Source organism: Pogona vitticeps, chromosome 6 (assembly GCF_051106095.1).
Source record: "Pogona vitticeps strain Pit_001003342236 chromosome 6, PviZW2.1, whole genome shotgun sequence".
In the NCBI taxonomy this organism is placed as follows: Eukaryota; Metazoa; Chordata; class Lepidosauria; order Squamata; family Agamidae; genus Pogona; species Pogona vitticeps.
The window spans coordinates 2282590-2309973 of NC_135788.1; the positions used below are offsets into that span (position 1 = coordinate 2282590).

Consider the following 27384-nt stretch of genomic DNA (forward strand, 5'->3'; position numbering starts at 1 on the left):
GAGGCTGAGCCTCTGAAGGGGGTCACAAAGTGTTTTCTGGGGTGTGTGTGTCTGTGTTTCCATATGTCACCTTATATGCATTGCAGCCCTTGTTAAATAATTTCGTCCTTGACATTGCAGAGCCGAACAGTAAAGTTAGCGTGTGCGGTATGTGTACGTATGAAGAACAGGCCCTTTGTGGGAGAAAGAAGCCTTTGCTTTCCGAGAAGGGGTGGCTTTGCCCCGTTAAAAATGCCTTTTTATGCCAATGTGGCAAGGGGGTCACCCGGTCCCTGGCTATTATCAAAGGGAGCTGCAGCCTGGAAGACAGTTGAGAACCACTAAACGAGATGAACTAATTGCTTTCCCACCAAAATGCAATGGGCTACGGGGGGGGGGGGGGGGAGGGGCGGCATAGCTGGCTCCATAAACCCAACCTGAGTCTCTTAAAACGCTGAGATGGAGACTGACCAGTTTGATTCAGTGTGACAGGCGGAATACGTCTTCTAAGGCCAGAAAAGGGGTTCGCCAACAGTGGCTCTCCCAGCTCCCTTGGAGCAGGCCCTGAAAGTTTTCTGAACAGAGAACTAAAGAAAAACTCATTTTCTCCAAGTCCACGATAACATGGCGGGGCGGGGGGTTTGCTAGCCAATTCGAGAGGTATTTTGTTTATCAGAAAGGATGAAGAAAAGTGCTATTAAAGAAATAAAAGGCACACCTATAGGAGCACATTGTGTCTGGAAAGTTGACACATCCAACCGGAGCACAGAGCAAGGGGGAGCTGTGCTAAAATGTTGCAGCGTGGAGTATTCATGTTCAGTAGCATCATCAACCTTTCTCCTGCCATGTCCTTTTATGCAAGGGTTCTGTGGCTACAGAACACGCTCAGTCTGGATTTGGCTGTTCTAGACGGGCTCCTTCTCAGATCCTAAAATCCCTTCCACTTCCAGGTGGCAGAATTTAGATTTTGTCATCGTCAACAGCCTCATGCTCCCAGAAGCTCAAGCCGTGATATTCTGGGGGTGCTTCTCCTCTCCTGCTTTTGAAAGAACAATGTTTCTACGATGCAAGAAAAAAAGGACTCCAGATCTCACCATGTTCAGGAGTTCCTGCAGGAGCCGCCTGGTAGGCTGGGTCTGGCTCTTCAGAACTTCGTGCAAATGGGAATAGCCAATCCGTTCCTTGAACACCTCCTGAAAAAGCCAACAGACAAACAAGGGCTAGATGGACCGAAACGGTCTATTGAGCCCCTCCTTTTTGCCATCCTTTTTCAAGGAAATGCTTGGAAGGGTCTCCATGGAATAGGAGAAGCGGTTAATAAACAGCAAAGAGAAAACACCATCCCCCAACACATACACACACACACACACGAGTTGAGTTCTTTCTGCCTTCAGTTATGATCTGTGATCTCTACTCATACAATTGATAGTCTGCATTTTATACAGCAGGTAACACTGGCAGATCCTCTTCCAGGTGCCTCTCTCGAAACCCGCTGGCCCAAGATGGCTCTGCAGCACGGGTTGGGCGCTTGCGAGACCAACATGAAAACAGTGCAAAACTCAGTTCGGCTATAAATAACAGCGGTAGGAGGCATTAATCCTCCCAAGGTTACTAACTAGCCCATGCTTCCTTCCAATATATAGTTAGTTCTCTTGATGCATTGTCCGGGGTGGAGAAAGCGCAGACGGCCTTTCCTTGCCACGCAAGTGAAATTGTGAAGCGGGCAGGAGAGGGCAAGCAGGAAGGCAAGGGGGCAGGAAACACTGGGGTGTGCTGGAATAACTGCCTGACTGTATTCATCCTCTTGTGTGCTTGCTTGTTTGTTTAATTTAATCTAGTCAAGGTAAAAGTTCCTCATGACTCTTAAGTCCGGTCGTGTTTGACTCTAGGGGCCGGGGCTCATCCCCGTTTGTAAGCTGGAGAGCCGGCCTTTGTCCGTAGACACTTTCCGTGGTCACATGACTAGACACATAACGCTGTGACCTTCCCACTGAGACCTATTAGTCTACTCACACTTTTTACATGCTTTTGAACAGCTAGGTTGGCAGGAGCTGGGACAAAGTGACGGGGGCTCACTCCGTCACGTGGATTCGATCTTACGACCTTTCAATTGACGGCCCCGCAGTTCAACCCGCAGCACGTCCCTTAATTCAATTCATCGTATTTTTCCATGTATAAGATGATACTTTTATTCAAAATCCTTAGACTAAAAACTGAGGGTCGTCTAATAAATGGAAGTAAGGGGGGGAAGGGATCAAAGCATTGCAGGATTGCAACCCTTTGATCCTGCAGTCCTTTCATCGCTGATTTCCACAGCCCCGCGGGGCTTAGGAAGTGGAGGGGGAAAGCAGGGATCAAATTTTCTAATTTGGGGTTAGAAAAGTGGGGGCCGTCTTATACATTGGGTCGTCTTATATACAGAAAAATACGGAATTTATATAGTATTGCCCTATAATTCTATCATATAAATCTGTCGGGCTGTTTCTTGAAGATGGGCCTGGGAGGGAGGGAGCCCGGCATATCTCAACCGGCCGTTTGTTTCACAAAGTGAGGGCTATCCGAAAGAAAGCCCGACTCCTCACAGTTACCTTTCTAGCTCCTCTTGTCGTTGCCAACTTTAACCTGGTGGACGGAGAGGAGAGTATAACATGGGAAGCTGTGTTTTGGGAAACGTTCTGGCCAGGATCAAGGCCCTAAGCCATTTCGACCTTTATAGGTTGTAACCAGGACCTTGAACTGAGCATACAAACCAGTGTAGACGGGCCAAGACTGGGGATCGGTGATTGAATTTACGAGTTCCAGACATCAGTCTGGCCCTTGCCTTTTGGGGCCTGCTGACGTTTCCGTGATTCTGGAACAAGCCCCATATTTTTGTTCTTTAGGACTAGAAACCCACGATATTTATTTCAAATCACTAGAAGGTATCCCATCTGGCTTGACGGTGCCCAAACGGATTTCAGTTCCTCCTGCCCATGGAAAAAAGGGTTTCCAGCTCAGGCTGTGTGCTGATGGCTGTTTCATGGGCCGTGATTCAAAGCGCTGTCTGCGGCGGGAGAACTTACCTTGGCTGAGGGCGAGTGACTCATGATCGAGGTAAGCACGCGGACGGCGTGGATGGGGATGGCATCAGAACTGTTGTCAAAAACCTGAAGGCAAACGGAAAGGGTATGTGAGCATCAGCTATCCACACCTATTTATATTTGAGGATTGGATCTCTGTGAAGACTCATCTAAGATGGTGAGGAACACTCATACGGCTTCTTCCCGCTTTCTGCAAACTCACGTTTCAGAAACCGACCGGCATGCCGAACGAGACCCCAGGGAGGCCGAGCAAAACGGGAAGAGCGACTGCTCATGGGTGTTTACATCACGGGGACGTCTCGTATGATGCAAACAAAACATGCTGTAGGAATGGAGCTTCTCTGCTTTCAGGAGGAAACACCGACGGGGTGGAGAGGAAGCACGGAAGAGAAGCCGCCCCAAGGGTCTTCCGTTTGATTAGACGGGAGGAAGCAACGGGAAAACACCAAGCAAAACGGCTGGCCCCCGTCACCTCAAGCGGCTGGATCCCCCCAAAAAACATGCAGGCCGATCAAAGTGTCACGGCAACATAAATACTTGAATAACGCAGGCAATTACAGAAGAAGTAAAGACAGCTTTGGACGGTGGAAGTCCATTTTCTCCACTTATCTCGAGCGCCCTTTCCTTCATCACTTTGCAAAAGTTGCATCCGAGCCGTTACTACTTGGCCCGTTTATTTAAGCAGACGCCTCCCCAAAAGAGACATTTTCCAGGATGGTTGTAGTCAGTGGGTTAGCTGCTTATTTAAGGCAATCTTTTCATTCCCCATCACCCACCCTCGTCATCCAGCCGGTGGAAGCCTGCGGGGGGACCCCTTCTTTCTTACAAACTGTGAGTAGGGTTTCGGGGTGGGTGGGTGATGACACGGAGCAGCAGTCTTTCCAAAGAATTCCACAGAATCATAAAACCATTGAGTTTGAAGGGGCTTCTAAGGCCATCAAGGGGGACTAGTACCTCACTGGATTTAGAGACTATACTTCTAAAATTCCTATAATTACATTTACCATTTTTGCAACCACACACTGTTGGCTCATATCCCGCTTGTGCTCTACAACAATTCCAAGATCCTTCTCACTCGTAGTATTACTGATTCAAGTATCCCCCATCCTGGAACTGCATATTTTTTTCCTAGGTGTAGAATTTTGCACTTATCCCTGTTAAATTTTTATCCTGTTGCTTTCAACCCATCGCTCAAGCCTATCAGGATCCAGTACATCTCATCAAATCCAACCCATTCTGTATTTCAATCTGTGCACACACAGAAACCCATTCTCTGGTATGGGCACCTCTACCTAGTTTTGCAGGAGTTGAAGTGTATGCAGTTGTTCGGTCCACCTTGTACTTGAATCTCTAAGTCTGCCTGCAAACTGTGTACTCCATGCAATAGTACCATAATGGTCAAAACTAACTTACTGGTTAGTTGCATTAGTATAAATGCAACGGCATAAAATGCAGTGGTGAATTACAGCTAGGTTACAACTTGCTGCTTAAATCCTGCACCATCAGGTCTTGAGTTGGTGTGCGACAAGGACACAGGTATAAAATCATTAACTCACTGGGGAACACAAAAATGCTGGGAAAAGTGGGAAGATCAAAAGAGGAAGGTGGATGGTCTCCGTAAAGAAAGCCACAGCCTTCCAGACCTGATGGGGACCTTTTGGGGGTCATTAATTGAAGGCCGCTGAAAATGCCCTTCGCCTGCAAGGTGATGGTGCTTTCTGCACTGCTGTGGTCGACAGGCACATTCCATACATCCGCCTTCTGCACAAGGCATGGGGGTGATGGGACTTGCTGTCTGCAGGTTAAAGAGGGCTGCTCTCCGTAGCCACATGCTGGATTTAAAGGAAGTCCCAACTTTCTCAGGGACATGACTTGCCTCCCTCGGTCCCTTGCACGGCCGACATGGTACGATTGGTACCGTGGGACCCTCCGCAGAATGTGGGAGTGCCATTTTTTGAGGACTACAACTCCCATGGCCAATGGCTAGGACGGCGGGAAGGTTTGGGGAGCTGCGCTCCAAAAAAACGAACTTTCCGAAACTCTGCCTTCAAGGCTGCAAGAAGGTACTTCCCCCCAACCTCACTTCTCGCTGCCTACAAACATAAGCAGGGAAGAGGCTTCTGGTAGATAAGAGAATGTGGTGGTTTTGTGGGCATGAGGGCCACTGTGGTACAGCGGACACAGCGATGGACCAAGACTTGGGAGACCCGGGTTCAAATCACTGTTCAGTTATGGAAGCACACCGCAGGCTGGTACCGGTAAACCAATTTTCTACTCGCTCGTAGACTTTGAAAGCACCACAAGGGTCACCGTAAATCGGAAGTGACTTATCCTTCCAAGGTTAGTAAAATGAGCACCGAGCTTGCTGGGGGTGCAACTTGTAGCCTGCATAATTAAATTGTAAGCTGCCTTAAGCGTGATAAGGGTGGTTTATAAGCGGCAGGCTTTTTTTTGCTTCTGTTGGCAAGTCACAAACTTTTGTTTCTAGCCACAGAAAGGGGGGGGGGACACTTGGAGGCTCAGCACCAGAGCAGAATTATTTGCTGCCCAGTTTTAGTTGCTGGAACTTGACCCCGAGAACCTCTGCATCTTATCCTCTGCACGTCTTTCAGACGGGTTAGGCTGTTCCCACTTGGTTCTGGCACTTAAGGGCCCTGAGAGGCGGTGAGGTGGAAACGGAATTTCCCAACTTTGATTGCAACTCTGCAGGCCTGCGGGTGAGTGAAATCAAACACCAGCAGGGATAAGCTGCAATGGATTCGGCGCTTGGCCAGGCAGTCATAATAATTAACGTGCACGGGGAGATTCTAAATGGGGAATACTTCTCAGCTGTTTTACCTGCTGTGGTGGGATCACCTTGCTTTTCTTAAGAGATTATCTCTGTTCCTTGCCTCCCTTGACCGCCTGCTGACTTCTCCCGGATGTCACTAAATTCTGTTTCATTTTTTAAAAAGGCAGCCAAAGATGCCAGCTACTGGGAAGGGCATCCATTTCGCTCTCCACAGAGCTGAATGCCAGTCGTTCATGCCGCCTGGGCCGCCTGGAGGAGCCAGTTTAAATTTTAAAGCTGACTACAGTTCTGGCACGTTGTCCAAATATGTACATGGAACCACGGTTGGTTGAAACGATGGTCTGAGAACAAACCAGGATGCTGTGGGGCTGCAGGTCCCAACAGCCGCAGCGAGACTGGGAGGTAGCTGGGGTAACGGGGTTAATACTCCAAAACGCCTGCAAGGATGTCCTGGAAGGAATCCCGAAGAGTGGCCGTGGGATTCTGCGGCAACGATGACACTCCTGATCCTCTGAAGATGCCCATGGCCACAGAGACGGGCGAAACGTTAGGAAGAACCACCTTCAGAACACGGCCAAAGAGGAGCCTGAAAAACCCACAACAACCGTATGACCCAAAGCCTTGCAAAGGCTATGGAGACTAAGGCTGGTCCCTAGGTTTCATTCTTCAAAAACGTAATGTGGATGCTCTCTCGCCATCTCCGGCGACAGCGAACCACAGAAATGAGAGGGTTTCGATATTTCAAGGGGGACAGAACAGGACATCACGAAGGGACCCAAACACACAGGAAACTGTGCTTTCTGAGCTCAGCAGAACTGAAATCCACCCAACCTCGTGAAGGGCTGTGTTGTTGTTTTTAAACCAAGCTTCCTGGATCTTCCAACTCCAATGGCAAAACTTTGCGGACCGGCTGCGAAGTGTTGGCTTTCCTGAATGGGCCAGGTCTTCGCCGATTCCTGTTCTTTTTAGTTTTTGAGCAGAGGGTATGCCTGTGCATATGAATGAGTGCATGTTTGGGGGTGTTTTCTTGATTTAAGATTTACTGGTTGCCCTTTTACCCCCCACCCCCATGCCTTCTTGTTTGTGACTGGCCAAACCTTGCTTGACTTGGCCACCCCCCCCCCTTCCCACCTGTTCCTTTTGTTCTTTGGAGGGCTCAACAGGACCCGGCTTGCTCCAAGCAGCCAACCTTGGCCACCATCTGAGGTGCCCACGAGATACACCAAGGCTTCCGAGTTCATCACAGAGAGAACCTCTCTCATGGAAGGGAAAGTCAAAACCTGGGGAAATAATCCCCACCCAGACCCCCCCTTTTTTTCTGGACGACACCTCTGCAGATTTCAAAGGCATCCGCCTAGCTTGAAGAACTGGGAACTATGTCTACATCCTCAACCAGCCGTCTCAAAGTATTCCAACACAGCCGTTGGGCACAGGTCAACACAGAGCAACGGCTTTGATAAGGCAAAGACGCCAGCTCTGGTTCCATGCGGGCGTGCTTGGAAAGCCGTTGCCGTGACCTGGTGGTGTCGCCAGCATACCGAGAGGCAGGCAGGTAAGAGGGAAGAACCAGGCATGCTAAGTCAAAGCGTGGTGGAGGCTCAGGCTTTGTCCAGCACTGGAGTGAGAGAAAGCGACAGAAAAAGGAAATGGGCTCGGGGCTCCACCGGGTCACGAACTGCACCGGCCACATCCATGGCAAGAAGACAGGGAGGGCGGAAAGCAGGCAGGCAGGCAAGCAGGAAGGCAAACACATTCCCAATGGTGTCCTCCACCATTCCCAAGACTTCGGACGCTTATCTGCCAAACTGAGAAGGGTGCTACACCCCTCTCCCAAGGCAGCTTCTTCTGGCCAACACGCTGCTCCCAGGTCCGTAGAGTGGACAGGCTTTACACGCTGGAGACCCAGCTCCAGGTTCTGTCCATGCAAACGTACCCCTTCTGGCCCCTCTCTCAATTCTGCCCATTACCTCCCGGGCGGCCCACCCTCCATGCATGCCACTCACGCCCCGCCTCGAAGGTTTTACATGCCTTCTCCTTTCCTAGAGCACAGCTGTCTTTCAAGGAAGTGTGCAGAAATTGGCAGAAAGCGTTCCGTTCCTCCCACACAGAGACAAAGAGAAGCAGGACGCATGCAAAACCCATCCCGGCAGAAGCGGCGGGCAATACCTGATGGATATCCATCTCGGTCAACAGCCGCAGGGCGAGATCGCTCCCAGAGGCTTTGCACTCCCCACTCAAGTAGAGCTGTCGGAAACGGGGTCAGAAAAGCAGTGTCATTGACCAGGAGGAGGAGGAGAGAAAGGGAAAGGGAGAGGGGAAAGGTGCCAGGTGGGAAGATATTGCAGATATACCTGGAAGATATATCCAGGTATAACAGAGGTACAAGCCGGGACAGGGCTCTATGGAGCACCAGATACTGTACTTTATTACACCCCTGTTTCTCCAAATGTAAAAGGTCTCAGTGGATTAAAAGGCTCCAGTACTTTGGCCATCTCATGAGAAGAAAAGAGTCCTTGGAAAAAACCTTGATGTTAGGAAGGTGTGATGGCAAGAGGAGAAGGGGACGACCGAGGATGAGATGGCTGGACAGTGTCTGCGAAGCAACCAACATGAACCTGACACAACTCCGGGAGGCAGTAGAAGACAGGAGGGCCTGGCGTGCTCTGGTCCATGGGGTCACGAAGAGTCGGACACGACTAAACGACTAAACACACACGGATTAAAAGGCCCAGGCTGGCTGAAGCACACGAGCTATCTAGAATTCGGTCAGATGCCGAAACCTGAGGAACGGGAGAGTTTGACTCCAGTTTCAGATCCGACTCTCACGTTACAATGCTACGCAGGAAATCCGCCTCCATGCATGAAGACGTATCTCTCAACAGCGAGAGATATGGCCACAACCATGCAAGGGCCTCAGGAAAAGAACAATAACGCAAGCCATTCCTTGCATTTGTGGGGTTTGAACAGATGACCTTTGGAGCACCTGGCAGACTCTTTATTGTTCTAGGATTTCCAAGGAGCCGCAGAAATCCACACCCTGAGATTCTTAGCTTTGCCTTCTTCTTCCACCGACTCTTCTCCTGACCACAGACCAATAACCAAAAGTACACAGACCATCCCCTGGTGAAGGTCCTTGAAACCTGACAATTTGACGAACCATGTTTTCAACAACCAGGGACGGTATCCTCTCTCACTTCATGCATACGAGTTGGATCTCCGTACCGGCTATCGGGGATCGTAACCATGCGGAGGACCGGCCACGGCCAGGTTGCCAGCAAAAGCTGAACATACAGTAAAGCGAGCCCATGGGTTAGCCCTCTGGTAGAGAAGAAGGGGGCCTCGGCTCCTAGGAGGAGTGATAGCAGAAATGGTGAAAAACCACCCGGTCTACCCCCAAGCTGCTCCCTGGAGACCTTCCACTGCATGGACATGATGTGAGACGCTTATGCTGCAGTCCAGAAAAGAAGACTGGGTCCCGGTTAAGATTCTACAGCTGTTTCCTTACAAAGGACTGTGTCTCGCAGCAGCAAGATGGGAGCTTGAACCCCACCCACCCACCCGAGACCTTGCAGTGGATTCGGGAAATTAAAAACGAGCAAATTGTTCCCACTCTTTCCAAAACTATAGGTTTTGGGGGAGGGGTCTGACCCTGCCTGGCAGCGATCTAGCACCCAGCGAACACATTTGTGTCCAAGCAGACCTCCGCTTTCTCTCTCTCTCTCTGGTCAAGGGGTTGCAGAGAGGCAATCAAAACAACGCGACAAGAAAAGAGAGCAATCTGTGCTGGAAAGAGATTATGCCAAGGGTCTTCATTGGCTCTGAAGAAGGCAGGTTTATATGCCCTCACTTTAGTGACTCTCTTAAAATGGAAACTCTTTCAGAAGAAGGGTACGGAGCAGCAGCTGGTTTGCTTAAACAAGCAGAAGTTAAAAATAAGGCTGGAGAGCGCAACCCCAGATTCCAACCGGCCCTTTGTTTTTACAAAGGAGATACACATCTCCCTGTTGTTTATATGTTTTCCAGATTTATTGGGCTTTTAAGGGAGATGGCAGGTAAGGTAAAGGCAAGCATTCGTGGGGGTGGGCCTCAAGGCAGGGGGCCCTCTCCTAAGCCAGGAACCATGTACAGAGAAGCAGCCACATGGACGGGCGGATGTCCCGTAGAAGGGAACGTTTAGATCCTGTCTGGATAACTATTTCAGTCACTCTGTGGAAGGTTTGAAAGCCACTATTTTAGAAAAGAATCATTACAAATCAAAAATACAGCAGGAAACAGCTGAGATAACATTAATATACACGATGAACATCCCACAGAAGTCAGTTGACTATAAACCTGGGTTTCTTAGGTAAAGGTTCCCCTTGACATTGAGTCCAGTCGTGTCCAACTCTAGAGCGTGGTGCTCATCCCCGTTTCCAAGCCGTAGAGCCAGCGTTTGTCCGAAGACAGTTTCCATGGTCACATGGCCAGCGTGACTAGACACGGAGCGCCGTGACCTTCTCACCAAGGTGGTACCTATTTATCCACTCGCATTTTTTACATGCTTTCGAACGGCTAGGAGCTGGGACAAGCGACGGGTGCTCACTCTGTTGCGTGGATTCGATCTTACGACAGCTGGTCTTCTGACCTTGCAACCCGCAGCGCCACCACCTCCCTTAAGGGTTCTTAAGCCATCACCAAATGTAATACTTCTGCTGTTACCCACTGCCACTTTTTAAAGTACGCCCAGGCCCATCTCTCATCACAAGGCTCAAAGGTAAAAAAAGGTCTATATTCCCTACACTAACACACTTGACTCCTCTGCTAACTTCTTTCATTCTTCCTTTCCTCGCTCAAGGTTTACTGCATCTTCAAAACCAACCTCTCTCTCTCTCTCTTCGCCCTCCCCACCAATCTCTTGTTCTCTGCTCAGACCTGGTGTCTGTTTTTTGTCTTCTTGGAGTATTTTTACAACGGGACTGTAAAACAAACATAGGCCTTATTACTGCATGTAACCCAGGAACACTGAGAATGTGAAAGGGCTATTTCATCTACATCTCATTTCGCTTCATTCAGTCTCTGAGTGTCCGGTGAAGGGGACGCGTCCACGAAAGCTTACATTAAAATAGAATGGTTGGTCTTTGAGAGGCCACCACCTCTTGTTTTGTATTTTTTCCTTCTTTTTTCGTTTCTTTGGATTTTGCCTGATCTGTCCAGGCACCGGTGGGTCGTATCCCTACCTCCCCACAGACAAGAGGTCAATGTGGGCGAAACCTCTCTGGAAGGGGTCTCCACAACCCCCCTCAAAGCTTCTGTGTTCCACAAATAGAAATCCTGACAGGCAGAACACGTTCCGAATCCTGAACCCAAGGCACACACGCAGGTACACGGACGACCCAAGCGTTTGGGTGCTTCCACCCAGAGAGTACAGCCTCCCTGGGGTGTTGGACACGGAACGGCCCCTTCCCACCTGGGCGTCACTGGAAGTGACGGAAAAGCCCGCGTGAAATACGCTGAAGGCTGTTTCCGGGGCCCTGATGCAGCCCACACATTTTTTGTGTGGGCCGGTGGTCCTGCCGAGCTGCTCTTGGCGCAGTTGCAGGTGAAGGACAAAACTTAAAAATGCACCAGAGGCGACAGCAAGGAGTAACAGGCCACCAACTTTGTCCCTGAGCAGATCTGCTGATGCAGAAATGCTGCCATTTTGTCCTGGCAGGGAGGGCTGTGGACCTGGGGGAAAAAATTTCTCATCCACAGGCAAGGACTACAGCCAGCCGTATCAAGCATCCTTTCCGGTCCTTCACCGGCTCAGTTCTTACTCTTTCGTAAGCCACAGATCACCCAGAGTATGTAAGTTTCTTCCCATAATGTAATACACTCCCCTCTTGTCCATGGGAATGATCCCACCCTTCAAAAGTGCCCTACTGATGTTCCTCATGCCGTACCTTTATTAGGAACTGTATTCGAGTCTCCTGCTTCGGGAACATGACCCACAAAACAGACAACCACCGTTTCAAACTCACTCCCTAACTCAGGAAACGACTTAAGCAAAGCCACCACTCTCTCAGACCATCATCGGGAACGAATGTATTTTTGTCATGACGTCCTTCTCCCAAAAAGCTCAAGAGAGAAGAAACGAACAGACCAACCAACCCAGAAGGTACCAAAACCACATCATTCTGGCAAACCGACATCTCTGAATTCCACCATCACGGAATACTTTAGTTGTTCAAAGTCTTTTTCATGTCTCTCTTGTGAAAGGAGCTGCAGTTCGGGGGGGCGGCGAAGCGTCATCTTTGTCAGCCATTATTAGGTGGACCATTTTCAAGAACAAAGAAGGGACGGAAAAGCTACCCAGAGGGCCGACCCGAACACAACCCCAAACTCCAAACGCAACAGCGGTGACGTTGCGACGTTGCCCTACCTTACTGTTCTGGATCAGCCGAATGATATGCTCAAAGCAGTTGTTACTAAGGAAGATGGCCTGTAAAACTGGCCGGTCGTCACAGTTTAACATTTCAGGAATGGCATCTGAGAAGGAGGAGGAAGAAGAAGATGGGAGAGTCGTATGAGATACCGATTCTGTTGCCGTACTGCTCTAACAGTTAGGAAGTTTTTTCCCCCCTGATATTCAGCCAAAATCTGGCTTCCTTTAACTGGCTTCCTTTAACTCCTCTGCATCACAGCCTTCCAAATATTTGAAAAGTGCTCTCCTATCACCCCTCAAACTTCTTTTCTCAAAGCTAAACATACCCCGTTCTTTCAGTGTCGGGAAATGGACACAGAACTCAAGATGAGGGCTAAACGGTGCTGAACAGAGGGGGAACTAGTACCTCACAGGATTTGGAGACCATGCTTCTGTTCATGCAAGCCCAAATTCGCATTGGCCTTTTTTGCAGTCACATCACACTGTTGGCTCATAGCCCACTTCTGATCTACAATAACCCCAAGACACTTCTCGCTCGTAGTATTGCTGAGCCTGGTCCCACCCACCCATCTTGTAACTGTGTGTTTGGTTTCTCCTTCCGAGGTGCAGGATTTTGCACTTCTCCTGGCTGACTTTCATTCTGTTGCTTTCAGCCCAGGGCTCCTCCCTATCCCGATTATTCTGAATGCTGCTTCTGCCTGCCAGTCCACCCAAGGCGGTGAGGGCTACCCATGCCCCCTTTTTCCCCAGCTTGACTCACCCAGCATGTTCACCCTGAGGGCAATGAGCTTCTCCTCCCAGTGAGGGCCCGGCGAACCTTCCGGCGAGCCCATGGGCTGGTCGGAGTTGAGGACCTTGAAGTAGCTGTCCAGGATGGCCCTGATCTCCACCTTGCGCTGGCTGGGGCTGCTGGCGTGGAGGATGTGCACCATCCCGACCAAGCTCTTCAGCGTCAGCTGCAGCAGCCGGTGGTCTTTGGGGGCGCCGCTCAGCGGAGAGCACCAGCGCCGGAGCACCAGCATAAGAACCTCGACGGAGGAAGGGGTGACCACCAGCAGAGCGTTTTGCTGTTGAAAGAGGAACAAGCCAGAAAGCCTGGGTTTGAGGCCCGGCAAGCGAGACGCAACCCATACTCAAGGAAAACCCCTTTAGATCTCTTTATTGCTCACGGCTCATGAGCATCATCAGGGGCATTGCAGAAACAGAAGGCGCTCCACGGCCGAAGGATCTGTGCACCGTGTACAAAATTGGGAAGAGATCGGGATGGTTTTGATGTGAGTTCTCTAGTTTCTTAGAATGCCCTTCTGGTCTTGACGGGGGGGGGGGCACCCCTTTTGCTGCAAGAGTGTTTCCCCCCTCCGTAGTCCCCCAGCCCCATCTGTCGAAGGTTCCCGAAAAACTGCATTCTCTGGGGTCTCTGAAGCCACGGCTGTGGTTCAGATTTAAATCTGGGTTTGTCTTGTTCCGTAGCCAGCTGGAGAGCTCAGGAAGTTAGGCAACTGGCTGTGGAACGAAGGGTTGGGAGTTCGAATCCCCCTCGTGCCTCCTGGGAGAAGAGCCAGCCTGGGTGGCCTTGGGCCAGTGGCACAGCTCCACAGCGCCCCTAGAGGAAGGCACTGGTAAAAGCACTTCCACGTACTGTCTACCTGGAAGACCTGGAAAAGGGTCACCAATGAATGGACTCGAGGGTCATTGCTGTCACCCACTAAAACTTCCCTGGAGGTAAGTTTTAGTGGGCGACTGCGCCTGTCTATCCTTGGATTCTTAGAACCCTCATGAAACAGCAATTGTTAGGATCTGGGGGGTGCGCAGACTTGAAAGATTAACCTTGTGGATCCTATGGATGCTTGCACAAGGTCAGTGTCGCTTTAGAAATCAAGAGCTCTTCCGTTTGTGCAACAGCCTGAATCGGTGGAGGCCTCTGTGAGTGGGGAACGGGAGGTGCTTTCGTATTATTCTTATTTCTTCTTCTTTCCTCCTGCAAACCGGGAGGGCGGGGGCCCTTTCAGAATGTGGAAGGTGGTGTAAGGGGGGTGCAAGGGGTGTCCCAGTAAAATAGGATCTCTTTGCCTTCTGCAGACACCTCCTGGACCAAAGGTTTGCCAGTGAACAGCTGGACACAACTGGATTCAACCTATAGGACATGTTTTTCAGTGTCCCGTTGACCCCAGGCTAGCCCCTCTGCCCTTTCCACCCACCCCAAATGCTTATGCTTGGCTTTGGAGAGAGAAACAGGGTGGGTTCTTGCATGATTGGTGAAAACAGCCCAAGTTCTAGCAGTGGGATCAGGGGGTTCTATTCTATTTCTATCTAGCCTTTTATCATTGCTTGTGACCCTAAAGAAATGTAATAATATGCGGTAATGATCATCATCTTAGAACTGCTGAGCTGGAAGGGACCCTATAGATCATCAGGTCCGGCCTTTCTCCCAGGAGGCCCAGATGGGGGGAATCGAACTCTCAACTTCGGCTCCACAGCCACAGACCTCCGCCATGGAGCTATCGAGCAGTTCTTGTTGAGGGATTCACTGCCAGCACCTAACCAACAACTTTCTCCAAGAGGACCTTATTAATAGGGCCTGCACCGGAGAAGCCGTAGGGTAGAGCAAGCCAACCCCGTTGAAACTGGGCGAGGAAGACCCGAGTTCGAATCCCTGCTCAGCCCCCAAGGCTCCTCAGGTGGCCGGAGTCAGAGCCCTTGTTTCTCAGCTTAACCTGTCATGGGAACTAAAGGACATCGTCCTCACGGGACTTTGGTGTGGCGAGCAAGAAAGACCAAGAAAAACACCCCCGCCGACCATCGTGTTCAAGGCCGTTCCCGTCACGAAACACGGCCCGCTTCCTGCTGAGGTTTTTGGGAAAGTGCAGCAGCTACATTTCAGGAAGCAAGGAGGCAGAGAGGGCAGGAAGGTGAGAACACTTTACCTTGGCTCCAGAGGTGATGGCTCCGAAGAGATGGACCAGCCGCAGCTGCAACGCCTCGGGGAGCTGCTCGTCCTCTTGAAAACACTCTAGGAAACAAGGAGAGGGATGTTTAGCCCTGGAACGGGACGTTGCAAAGCCTGATTCACAGGACGGAGGAGAGAACGCAGGTGCCTCCACCGTCCGCTAAGGTGGAGACCAGGCAGTGTCGTATCTCTCCAGCCAGTGGGGCTAGCCTTCTCTGTTTTGGGGGCAGAGGGCTATTTTGACCTTAAACAGCTGCCAGGGAAGCAAAAAACGGCACACCAAGGCAGAGGCACCGATGGCTACCTTGAGGGCCATTTTTCTTTCACGCTTTGGGCCAGATTGGGGGTGAGGGGAACTCCTCCAGTTCTGCACCGGGACAAAAATGCACCTCGTCATAGGGCTGAAGTGACAGGAAGACAGGTTAAGGCTGAATTTATCAGGAAAAAGTTCTCAACTGTTAGAGAGGCACGACCATGAATTCCGTGATCTCAGGGGGAGGCGGTGAGCAGCGCTCCAACGCTGGAAGCGTTCAAAGGGAAAACGGGGCCACACTCTGTCAGCTCTGCTTGGATTTGGGCTCCTGCCTTGAGCAGGAGGTTGGACTCGATGGCCTTAAGAGGCTCCATGACGCTAGGATTCCATGAAAATGGCCCTCGCACCACAAAAGGGCCTTGGTAGCATCTAAGCAAACCTCCGGTCCTTGCTCTAGACGCAGCTCTCCATAGTCCCAGCTTTTCGTGGCCCAACAGGCCGTGAAATCAGCACAGCAGATTTCTCAGCCACGCATTGAACAATCCACTTGTGGCCGATCACCTCTTGTTTTGGCCTGGGCACCCCGCGTAGGTTTGCCTGCTTAAATCTGATCTGTCTTGAGCCAGGGCAGGATCGGTTCTGGTGGTATGGGAAGCAGCTTTCCTCCACAGAACGGAGAGGTCTGCTGTGTCACCCCAGTGATGGCATGCGCAGGGACACTCTGGGTCCGAGTCCCTATTAAAAATAAGCTCTGCCCCCCTCCCCGAAAAAAGGAGGGGTGGGTTCCGAGCCGGGAGCCAAGTTCGAGTCACTGAGAAACAACACAACGACAATAAACCGAGCTGTGTCACAGCTGAGTCATGGACGTGAGTTGTCCAACTTGACTCAAATCCCTGGATGTTTATACCTGTAACTCCAAATCGTGTGTGGACCATACTTTGGGCCAGTTGTGGGGGCAGGAGGTGGGATGATGAAAGAACAAGAGGACGACAGCCCTGGGGAAGACCGGTTGGCACCAGGTCCAGATTCACACAACCACTTTTCCGCTCGAGTCACCCTTTTACTGAGACATGTTGGCTTGGGCGTTTTTCTTTCTGCCTCAAAAACTGTTAAAGGGAGGAATAGGATTTTCTGTTTTGAGTTCTCCGACCCCCCCGCATCTCCCCATTTAACAAAAGGAGGCTGGAAGGGGCACAGAGTGCCACGACTCTCGAACAAGACCCGTGTGTGTGTGTGTGTGTGTGTGTGTGTGTGTGAGAGAGAGAGAGAGAGAGAGAGAGAGAGAGAGAGAGAGAGAGAGAGAGAGAGAGAGGGCAATGTGTTTCCACCTGCCCGGGTGGCACACCCAGGGCTAGGAACAGCAACTGTTATGCCGGCAAAGGGATCCGAAGAGCTGGAGTCCAAAGAGCGATGTTCCCCAAGGTCTGATAGGCAGTGGTCCCCCAACCTTTGGCCTCGAGAGGTTCTTGGACTTCAACTCCCAGAAATCCTGGCCAGCAGAGGTGGTGGTGAAGGCTTCTGGGAGTGGTAGTCCAAGAACATCTGGAGGCCCAAGGTTGGGGGACCACTGTAGAGCATCAAAACTGTCCACCTCTACCAACCACAGGCATGCTGTCTTCCCTTTGAAAGGACCTCAAGGGAATCTTTACAAGTAGCTCCAAAGTCAGAAGTACGGGCAACGGCCTGGCTAGGGACTGAGAGGAGAGTCAAAACATGTCAAAACCTCTGTGTTTTGCAAGCCGTGCCCAATATGAGCGCAGGGATTGTCTCGCTCTGCTTGGCCTCCCGAGGAGCGCAGAGAAATCCCCCAGCCGCACTCAGACCATCTTGAAACAGCCAGACCGTTCATGTTCTGACACCTCACGCCCTCCCCGCAAAAAAGCCCCTAAAACTCCCAGGGACTTTTTTTTTTTTGCTAATCTCTTCCAACGCTTTGCGCAAAGCCGCTCCTCTTAATCAATCTGGTGCTTCACTTACTCTCTTAAATAAAATTAAATAAAACCAAGTCACTTCCACCGCCAGCTGCACAGTTTTTCCCCCCCTCTTCTCACAGAGCTTAGCCCCGGCGTTTATTGACCGCAAGCTCTTCAATATCTCCGAGGATAAATATAAAGGCGCAGAAGAGATAAATCAAATTTAAACGCGTAGAGGAGGAGACAGATAATGGCCCTTTGATACCTGCGAGATCGTAGCAAAATTACATCGCCCCCCAACTTTAAAAAGAAAAAAAAGTCACTCTGAGTTGCCCTAGTAACCTGCAAAAAGAGGTATATATATTTTTTTGTCTATTAACCCTCCTGTGTGGATCTAATAAAAGTCTTGGCAGGAGAAGCCGCAAATGACAACATAGAAGAGTGGGGAGCTGTTTACCCCAGAGCAAACCCCACAGGGGGACTCAACTCCCCCCCCCAATTAATTATACTTTAAACGCTGCTTTTCGTGGGAGGGAGGGAGAGTGGGCCATTGGAAAAGGACAGCTTGAGGCCGTTGCAAAAAGAGGCTGCATGAAAGATGAGCAGTGGGAGAGAGGAGAGCTTGGAAGGTCTGTTTATGGCCGGAGAGAAGAAGTAGGTTCAAAACCCGTTCCTCTTAAACACCAAAGGGGTGCGATTGGTTGCAAAGAGAGACGGACTCCAACCCTGCAGTCCTCTTTTTTGCACACACACACACACACAAATCATAACCTCTGACAATGAGAAACTGATGCCAAAGTTTGGGCTGCAGGTACAGCCAGAGCCTAAGGAAAGAGACTGCCTCTCAGCTCATGCTAACCTAGAACTTTGTTTTCTCTGCCAGAACTAAACTCAACGGTCCTCAATCTCTCTCTCCAAAAAAAATTACAACTCTTCTGTTTTAACTTCAAACCTCTCGGTTTCAGCCAGAACTTGGAAACAGTCATGGCAAACCCTCAACCTTCCACGTCTCCAGGCACGGCTAGAGAAGGCTCTCGACCAAAACCCAGAAAAGCAGCTGCCGGTCAGAGCTGACAGTGACAAGAGGGAGAACGGCCAAGGCTCGAACTCAGGACAAGGCAGCTTCCCATGTTCCTAAGGAAGAAGAGAAGCAGGAGGAGGAGGATCTCAAATCCCCAACGTTCGTCTGTACGGAAGGACGGCCGACTCAGGCCCTCCAGGAGATGCTGCCGAGCCAAGACTGTGGCAGAGAGCTCAAGTCTCCGCACGCTGTACCATGCAGAAGAGGGATCAGATTTGGAAGTTTTTCCCCAGAGGGAAGAAAAGCAGATTTTTTAAAAAATACGTGACATTGCCGAAATCTAGAATTCCTGGACTGACTTTTAAGGCCTCATCTCTAAAATATCTGGTGCAGCATGCACCAACCACAATAGACATACATTTGTTTGTCAGGATGCAGCCCACTAAAAAGGGAAAAAAGAAAAAAAAAAACACCTCAGAGCCAGAGATGAACAGAGCCATCGGCTGACACCAACAACATAACGGTGAATGATTTTCAATAGACGAAGTAAATAAATAAATATAACTGAATCATCCAGTACACTCCCAAATCTGACCTCGGCTCTGTGCAAACACATTTTCTCCCAGGCTGGAAGAAGGTAGCTAGGAACCTGAATACTGGTTTTCTTAGGAGATGAAGCCGGGAAAGGCCCAAGGGTCAGGGGGTGGAGGGAGAGAAGTTTCGGGGATGGCATTTACCCTGGAAAAAAGCGCAGAACTCTTGAGGCAACACAGCTGGTGCAAACTTGTATTTGCTCTTTTCCTTCATGCTGACGATCTCCCTGGGAGAGGCAAGAAAGACAGAAGAGCGTCAGAGAGGTGTTGTATATAAAGCACCAAGGGGGGGGGGGGGGGCGGCGGCAGATCCCAAGCATCAGCTCCTGTCAGAGAGGATCCCCAGGTTCAAGGGCTACCAGGCAGAATTCTCAGAGGGATGATGACAGCTTATGTTGGTCTGCTCTGGCAATCCACAGAAACAGAGTTTGGCAGCTGGCATGCAATCCAGACCTTTGGGGGGGGGGGGGGAGGGAATCAAAGGAGCTACTCTACCCATTCAACCTCCAGCAGATTTCCAGATGCTGCTTATAATATCATTTGCACTGATTTTCCAAAGAAATACAGTCCTGCATTCGTTCCAATTGCTTCCAAGACTTCTAAATTATCTGATCAAATCCCTGGATCGATCGATCGATCGATCGATCGATCGATCGATCGATCTATCTATCTATCTATCTATCTATCTATCTATCTATCTATCTATCTATCTATCTATCTATCTATCTATCTATCTATTGCCAGCATGGTGTAGCAGGCAGAGTACTGGACTAGCACTCACGTGCCCTGAGTTCGAATCCCTGCTTCGTCATGGAAACTCACAGGGGGTCGTGGTGGCAGCGCTGGCAAAACCATTCACACACCCCTGGAAGTTTACCGAGGTCACCATAAGTAGGAAACTATTTGACCGTTCATAACAACCAACGTTTATTTATTTAAAGTGTTTCTAAGTAGACGTACATCAACCCATCTCAAGGTGTATTAACATCTGGAAGAACCACTTGAAAGAATTTAAAATGACTGGAACAGCAAAGGGCGTTCTAAAAAATAGTTTTAAAACCATGTAATATTCTAAACCAGAGAGCCTTGTGGCACAGTGGTTAAACTGCAGTACTGCAGCCAAAACTCTGCTCACGTACCTGGGTTCAATCCCAGGTAGCCGGCCTGAGGTTTGCTCCGCCTCCCATCCTTCCGAGGTTAGGAAAACGAGTACCCAGCTGGCTGGGGCTCAGGGGGTGGGCGGGTGATGTGTAGCCTGTATCATTAAATTGTAAACCACTCAGAGAATGCTTTCAGGGCTGTGGGTTGGTTTATAAGCATCAGGCTTCACTTTAAACACCCCCACCCCCACCACCCCCCAGCTTGAAGGAAGAGAAGCCCAGGGTCAGCCTTCTGAAGTGCTAACCGCTTGGGTGAACAGACGGGTTTTAAATAAATACACTATCGGGGCCCGGCTGGGCTTCTTAAGAGGGTGGAAATTCCACCAGTGGCGTGCTGCAGGCGAGAAACCGTGCCTGCATCTCCATATAAGTGCTCTCTTCTCTACTGGGGGGGGGGGGGACACAAGGAGCCCCCGTAGATCTCAGTGACTGGGCAGAGAACTACGGCAAGGGTATTCGCTCAAAGAGCTAGATCCCAAGCCATGTGGAGCTTTGAAAGCCGTTACCAATAGTGTAAATTCAGACCCCAAAGTGTTTTGGTGGGCAGGACAATTCGGAAGCCAAAGGTATATCCGAGTGATTTCCTGATCCTCCCTCTATAGCCAAACAGAGGAAATCAATATCTGATTTAAGGTCCATATGGTAGCCTCCCAAAAGAGCAAGCCAAAAGTTCGCCCCGTGCAACGTCAAAGGAGACCGGGAGCCCCCTCCTTGCTTCTGGCCATCATTCTCTTGCAACTCACATTACCTTGCCAGGTGTTTCAAAAGGAGACGGGAAAAGAGGGGGAACATGGTGGGAACACGGTGCGTTCTCTGCAGCGGATGTGGTTCCTGTGTATTTTGCACTTCCACGACCCTTATCTGATTTCGTACACTCCGATCCAGAAGTCTCTCCGGAGGCACGTCTCTAAGAGAACAAACTGCCCAGTGGCGCTCGGCTGCTAACTATCGCTCTTACTGTGCGGCGCAGACATTCTCGCCGTGCAGCCTCCGGCCACAGCCCGCTCAGCTGTTCCTCTGGGTTAACCTGTCCTGCAGCAGGCACGCTTAGGGCTTGAGCAAGTGACTTCCGAGAATTACGACTCACCGAATGCCACAGCCCACGTCGATGCTGGCTTCCGTCCAGAAAAGCAAACGGTGCCGCTTATATACGACTCCGCAGCCCTTAAAGCACCCTCTGGAGGGTTTACAATTCAATTAGGCAGGCTACACTTTGCCGCCCCCCCCCACAAAGCGGTGTACTCAATTTACCAACCCCAGAAGGACAGAAGGCGGAGTCAACCTCAAGCTGACTACCTGGGTCTGTTGGCATCGAACTCAGATCATGAGCAGAGCCTCCACCGCAGTACTGCATTTTAACCGCTCGGCCAGAAAACGTAATTTTTTCCCCAAGCTTTGACTCCCATTCCCTCCCTGCCTCTTACCAGTTGACTAAGCTGGCAGCCTCTTGGCTTGTTCCAGAGCAAGGGGAACGTAAAACCCGAAGGATCTGTCATGTGAAGCCTTTTATAGGAACCTCTTTTGCTTTGTGGTATGACACGGGGGGGGGGGGAAGACACCGTGCAATTAGTCAGGGGGTTCCACACAATGTGGTTTCCGCTGGGAACCGCATCAACTCGGCGACCAAGCAGCGCCAAGCACTTCCCGTGCCATGCCAAGCCATTAGCTGGGGTAAACTCGTTTGGGCATCTGGGCAGACCCAACAAAGGCTCTGCCCGGTCACCAGTGGCAGGGGCCACGCGCCTCATGAGATGGGAACGGATGAGAAAGCAGAGCCAAGGGACTGACTCACCCACTCAGCTGCCTCCTCCACGTCTGGTACGGATCGAAGAGGCACTCATAGAGGTGTAAGGCGTAGAGGGTGACCGTCTCCAGCTCGCTCCTGTAAGGCAAACTCGGCCCCCGGGTGCTCTTGAGCTGTCAAGGACGGGGAGGAGGGAGGGGGGGGGGGAAGAGAAACCCTAGTTAATCTGCAGACTGAGATTTCACAGAGTGATGCTGTGCGTGTGTCCATTTTAAAAAAACCCTCTTCCCCCTCCCCTTAACCAAACCGTTAGCCGAAATGCACTCCTGCCATGAGGTGCCCCTCGGAAGAGAGGAGAACGGTAGGAGAGACCAAGGGCGCTCATTTATTTCGTGCGATAACAAGGACCCCCTTCAAAGTTAGACGAGAAAAAACGGAATGGGGCAGAAAAATGGAACAGGATTCGGTCGGGTTCCAAAGAAATACGTCCGGAAGGTGACAATGGTTTTCTATACAGCGACAGTGACCTGGAAGGGAAAGATCCTGACATTTCTCTAGCCACCCAGCTACTGTGCTTCCAGACTGGACGGTTTCTCCTCTCTACTTTTTCACTGATGGGGAATAAAAAATGGGGTTGAAGGACTAAGAGATGCTGACGATCCACGTCCGGATGTTACCTCTGCCTAATGTGTTCTCACTGTCCCTGCACACCTGAGAGACGCTCCTCTTTCTTCTCCCTTCCCGGATCCACCTGGCTTCCCTAAGGGCTTTGAGTGCATTTCATCACCCCTCGTCACGCCTCCCCTTGGTTTCAAGGAATCGGAAGCATCCACACAACCAATCCGGTCCACCGCTGTGCCCAAAATTCAAGCTTACCTTCTTCGAATACGCAGACAGCAAACGGAGCACCTCGTGAACAAACGCTGGGGGACGGTCTGGTTGGACGTTTTCTAGATTCCTGCAAAGAAAGGCCCCATACGGTTAATACCGGGAAGAATCTGGCTTTCGAGCCGGGAACCGGGGGGGGCGGGGGGGGAGAGAGAGAGAGAGAGAAACCTTTTTGTCGCCTGCAACAGCCAAGGCCCGAATGCTAAGATATCACAAAAGAGAGGGATAATGATAATATTTATTATGTATGAAGCACCTCGGTGCGAGGAAATGTACAGAAATGAACTCCACGGTGGTTGGATGAGTGTCGGGGAAAGAGGAGGGGCCGTCACCCTGGCCAGACTTCAGATACAGAAATTTGCATCTAAATGAGTTCCTCAACAGGAACAAGCAGGGCATGAGTTCCTAGACAGCTCGGCTTTAAAACGAGAGAGGCAGTTTTCTAGCCCTCAAGGTTCCGGAGAAATTAGAGATAACCCTTTTTGCCAATCCCCACCTGCAGACATGTCCAGTAAGGTCAGTCTGCAGGTCTCGCTCCCTCTTTCCAATAACATTCCTAACATGATGGTTTCTAAAACCCTCATCTTTGTACCGTCTACTCTGGTGACGAGCTCCAGAGACACTCACCACCCACTTTTATGACATTTTAATTGGTTTTAATTAAAGTCTCGCTCCTCTCTGTTGGAGGAAGCTAAAGCCACCATGAAGTTTTATTGGGCGTCAGCCTTAGCAGACAGTGGTTTATAAAGCATTTACGCCTGCAAAAGCCTGGCCAGTCATTTTTTGCATTGGCTCAAAACGCTTGCCAAGGCAAATAATTTTTGAACATGGGTGTCGATATGATAAATCTATACATGAAAAGCAAATGGGTGCAGGGTGCGAGGTAATGTATTCAACTAAAGCCCAGTGCAATCTATAGGCAGCGGGAAAATTAGCATTGCTGGTTTCACTTAAGCTGCCCTATTTCGAAAGCGACGGAAGGGCTGCAAGATAATTAATTGCTCTCTCCAGCTCCACTTTCAAAGCAAGTACTAATAAAGAACGCTTAAACCAAATATTCAAAACCCCTACAAGGAAACCCCCCATAATAACAGGCTGAAAATTCCCATCTAATAATATATTTTTTAAAAATACCCAAACGGCACATCTGCTTTGCTGATGGGGGGGGAACTCCTCCAGGATTTAAATCCAGCCCGTCTTTCTGCCCTTCTTCACCTTCTACCATTCCCTCACGGACAGAGAAGGCTCGGGGCTTGTCCGCAGGCTGGCCCTTGAGGTGATCCTTGCACCCAAATGACATACAGACCCTAAGCAACACTGAAAACACACTCAAAGCCATAAAGGCACAACTATCCATCTAACAACTCTACTCAGCCAGCCAGTCATTAAAAGAAAGCTTGGCTGAAGAGAGAGGTCTGTTTGCCTGCTTGTGGAAGGACAGCCAAGCCTCCAGTGGGAGGGAGTTCCAGAGTCTCGTGACCCATCTCCCTGCGCACGGACATCAGAACATATTCTGGAAAAACCAGGTGTGCATTGCATGCATGCATGCATGCACACACAGAGACACTCAGCAGCCCTCCACATCCACCTTCCTCAGCCACGCCACGGATAAGGGACTTTGCTGCCAAGCCTCTCCAAAAACGTCAACTGCCCCCCATTTTCCTGTTTCAGGCGCTGGCCTGTGGGTTGCTGGAATGCGTGCAGAGAAGCAATTATCAGCCGGGTCTTATCTCTCATTTGCAACCGACAGGAAGAGAGTGAAGGGGGGGGACAAGGTTTTTTTTTTGCCCCCTCCTCAAACCAGGCCAAGAATAACTCTGTGTGTGTGTGTGTGTGGGGGGGGGGGGGGAGAGAGAGAGAGAGAGAGAGAGAGAGAAGGCCCCCAGTAGCAATGCGCACCAAGAAGGAGGAAGGAGACCCATAGCAGGAACAATGGCTCATTGGCAAATCAAGAGCGCAGCAAAACCGTTCCAGCGCCAGAGACCGAAGCAGCCAGAGGCCAGAAAAGACCAATTAGGAGGCTGGAGGGAAAAGCAGCCGCTCTCGGCTGTGTATTTCATCCCAAAAAGCCGAGGGCAAACAAGGTCAGCAAACAAGGTCTGGAAAAGGAGAGCACCATGCGCCGGGTTTCTCAGCTTTCGCAGCCTGGCAGGGGTTATGGGGGTGGCTGCAGGCGGTTGCATGCAGGAACAGGGGCCCCCACCCCCATCCGGAAGGGTGTCCCGTCTAAATCTGATTGAAAGATAACGAACCCGGAGCAGGGAGATCAGGGGACCCGGACGTCGCCTGCAATTCGGCGGCAAGCCCGCAGCTCGCCGGGTCAAGGGGACAAAATTTGAGAGGTTTTGCATGCAATGTCGACGGAAGCTCTCAAAGGTTTCCCGCATGACTCAATCTTTTTTATCTCCCATTTGGGGATATATAGATAACCAGGCATCTTCTTTCCGGTCTTGAGTCAGACGCACGGCCTTTCTCTTTGAATTGCGTGCCGTTTCTAATTTTGCATCCGTACTGATAAGTCAGGTCTATGCGGTTTTATGCTAATTGGAATTTTCTGTCTTTGGGTGACAGGATTTCTCCTTTAATAATAATAATAATAATAATAATAATAATAATATAATAATAATATAATAATAATATAATTTATTGTCATTGTAAGTATATACACAGTATACCATACAACGAAATTCCTTTCTGGGGTGCCTGAAACACACAGGGACCGACTCTCAGTAATACCCCCCTTGCCTCCCTAAATAAATCGTTCTTTCCCATTTCTGCAACGCCCTCCTCCCGACCAGCGTCCTAACAACTGGTGGAGAAATGACAGTTCCGTGGCACAGCACCCCTCGTCCACATATAGACGGCACACATCATCTGCACGCAAAAGGTCTCTGGACTCAAGCCCAGAACTTCCAGTTAAATGGACAGAAAAACGGGTGATAAGGTTTGGCGTTTACCTCTACAGCTCTAGATGGCTTTGGACCCAAATCTCTGAAGGACCCTTTTCTCCTACAGGTAAATGCTTCTGCACCAGGGCACTGCTGGTCCTCCAGACATTGATGGACTGCAGCTCCCATCATCACCCACCACCAATGAGCTTTGAGAGTCCAAACACACACCTGGGTCCACTTCAAAGTTTCTTGTCCAAACAGGCTTACAAGCAATAGCCAGGAAGGTCGCTTTCCCTCCCATCTTTCAGCCTCCCTCCCTGGAGAGAACCTGAAGCCAACTCTTTCCACTCTTACGCAGTGCTCTTTTTAATTAATCAATATTATTATTTAAATTTTGCTCAGGCAGACTTTGAAACACATTTCTTGTTTTGGCTCATCATTTCTATCATGTTGCCGTTTTGGATGTTTTCCTCCCACATTTGCTGCTCTACGTCTGGTTTCACGGTTGTTGAGATTTAAAAGTTTAGTATTGTTTGTTTGCTGCCCCGGGGGCAGGAAAACCAAAGGCCATGCTTACTGTTTTTAATAAAATATAAAATATTGTATTTTTCTGTGTATAAGACACCCTATGTATAAGATGCCCCCCCACTTTTCTAACCCCAAATTAAGAAATCTAAGTGGGGCTTAGCAAGTGTATGGGGAAAGGGATCAAAGCACTGCAGGATCGCTTTGATCCCTGCTTTCTCTCTTCGTGTGAAGCCCCGCTGGGCTTAGCAAAAGGAGGGGGGAAAGGGATCAAAGCAATCCCACGACTGCCTGATCATTTTGATCCCTTTCCCCCTTACACAGCCATGGGATTGCTTTGATCCTTTCCCCCTACACTTGCTAAGCCCCATGGGACTTAGTAAGCAGAGGTAAAGCAACAATCAAAGCCATCCTGCAGCGCTTTGATCCCTGCTTTCCTTTTGCTAAGCAAGTGGAGGGGAAAGCAGGGGTCAAAGCCGTGCAGGATCACTTTGATCCCTGCTTTCCCCACCACTTGTTTTTTTCTGCTCAGCTTACTTCCGTGTATAAGATGACCCTCAATTTTTAGTCTAAAGATTTTAAACAAAAGTATAGTTTTATACATGGAAAAATACGGTAGTTAAGGAACTGCGTCTCCTCCACCACCACTAGATGCTCACAAGAAAAGCAAGAACTTAACTGGAACTAGCTATTGCAAATAGTTTGAATGAGTGAATAAAAATATAATATATCATCACTATCTTAGAACTCCAGGCCTGGAAGGGACCCCACGGATCATCACGTTCAGCTCCTATCAAAGAGGCCCAGTGGGGGAATCAAACTCCCTAAACCACTGAGCTATCTAGCAGTTCAACCTTGTTGTATTCTTGATTTGAAGCTATCTACTGTATCCTGAATTATCGTCAGGAAAACCTAGCAGAACATTTTCCACGGAAGGTCTTCCTGAAGCACTTCCAAGGTTAGGCAGTGGCAGTCAGGCAGGAAGCCTCAAAACTTTTGTTTTTGACTAACCCCGCTGTAAACCGTTTCCCGCAACCTGGCACTGCCAGATGTGCATTGATTACAGTTTCCATCATCCACGGCCAACACGGGAAGGATGCCAGCTGCAGCCCAACACACACACCTCAAGCATGCCAGGCTGGGAAAGGCTGGTGTGTGACATTTGTATTATCATGAATTTTAGACATAGTTTTTCG

At 50.0% G+C, this 27384-nt stretch overlaps 1 protein-coding gene across 5 annotated transcripts in view; it reads right to left on the minus strand.

Annotated features, from left to right (window-relative positions):
* Positions 1 to 27384, minus strand: part of NBEAL2 (neurobeachin like 2) — a 128274-nt gene that overhangs the window by 46627 nt on the left and 54263 nt on the right. For 3 of the 5 annotated variants that reach the window (XM_078378400.1, XM_073002772.2, XM_078378401.1), the window contains exons 4-12: positions 22761 to 22842; positions 21933 to 22057; positions 19125 to 19207; positions 15178 to 15263; positions 13014 to 13320; positions 12251 to 12357; positions 8017 to 8094; positions 3042 to 3125; positions 1074 to 1172 (exon numbers count right to left, since the gene is read on the minus strand). In XM_078378400.1, coding sequence (XP_078234526.1) covers positions 1074 to 1172; positions 3042 to 3125; positions 8017 to 8094; positions 12251 to 12357; positions 13014 to 13320; positions 15178 to 15263; positions 19125 to 19207; positions 21933 to 22057; positions 22761 to 22842 — 1051 coding nt within the window. The remainder of the gene's footprint in view (positions 1 to 1073; positions 1173 to 3041; positions 3126 to 8016; positions 8095 to 12250; positions 12358 to 13013; positions 13321 to 15177; positions 15264 to 19124; positions 19208 to 21932; positions 22058 to 22760; positions 22843 to 27384) is intronic. The other 2 variants (XM_073002771.2, XM_073002773.2) reach the window with 1 other exon arrangement.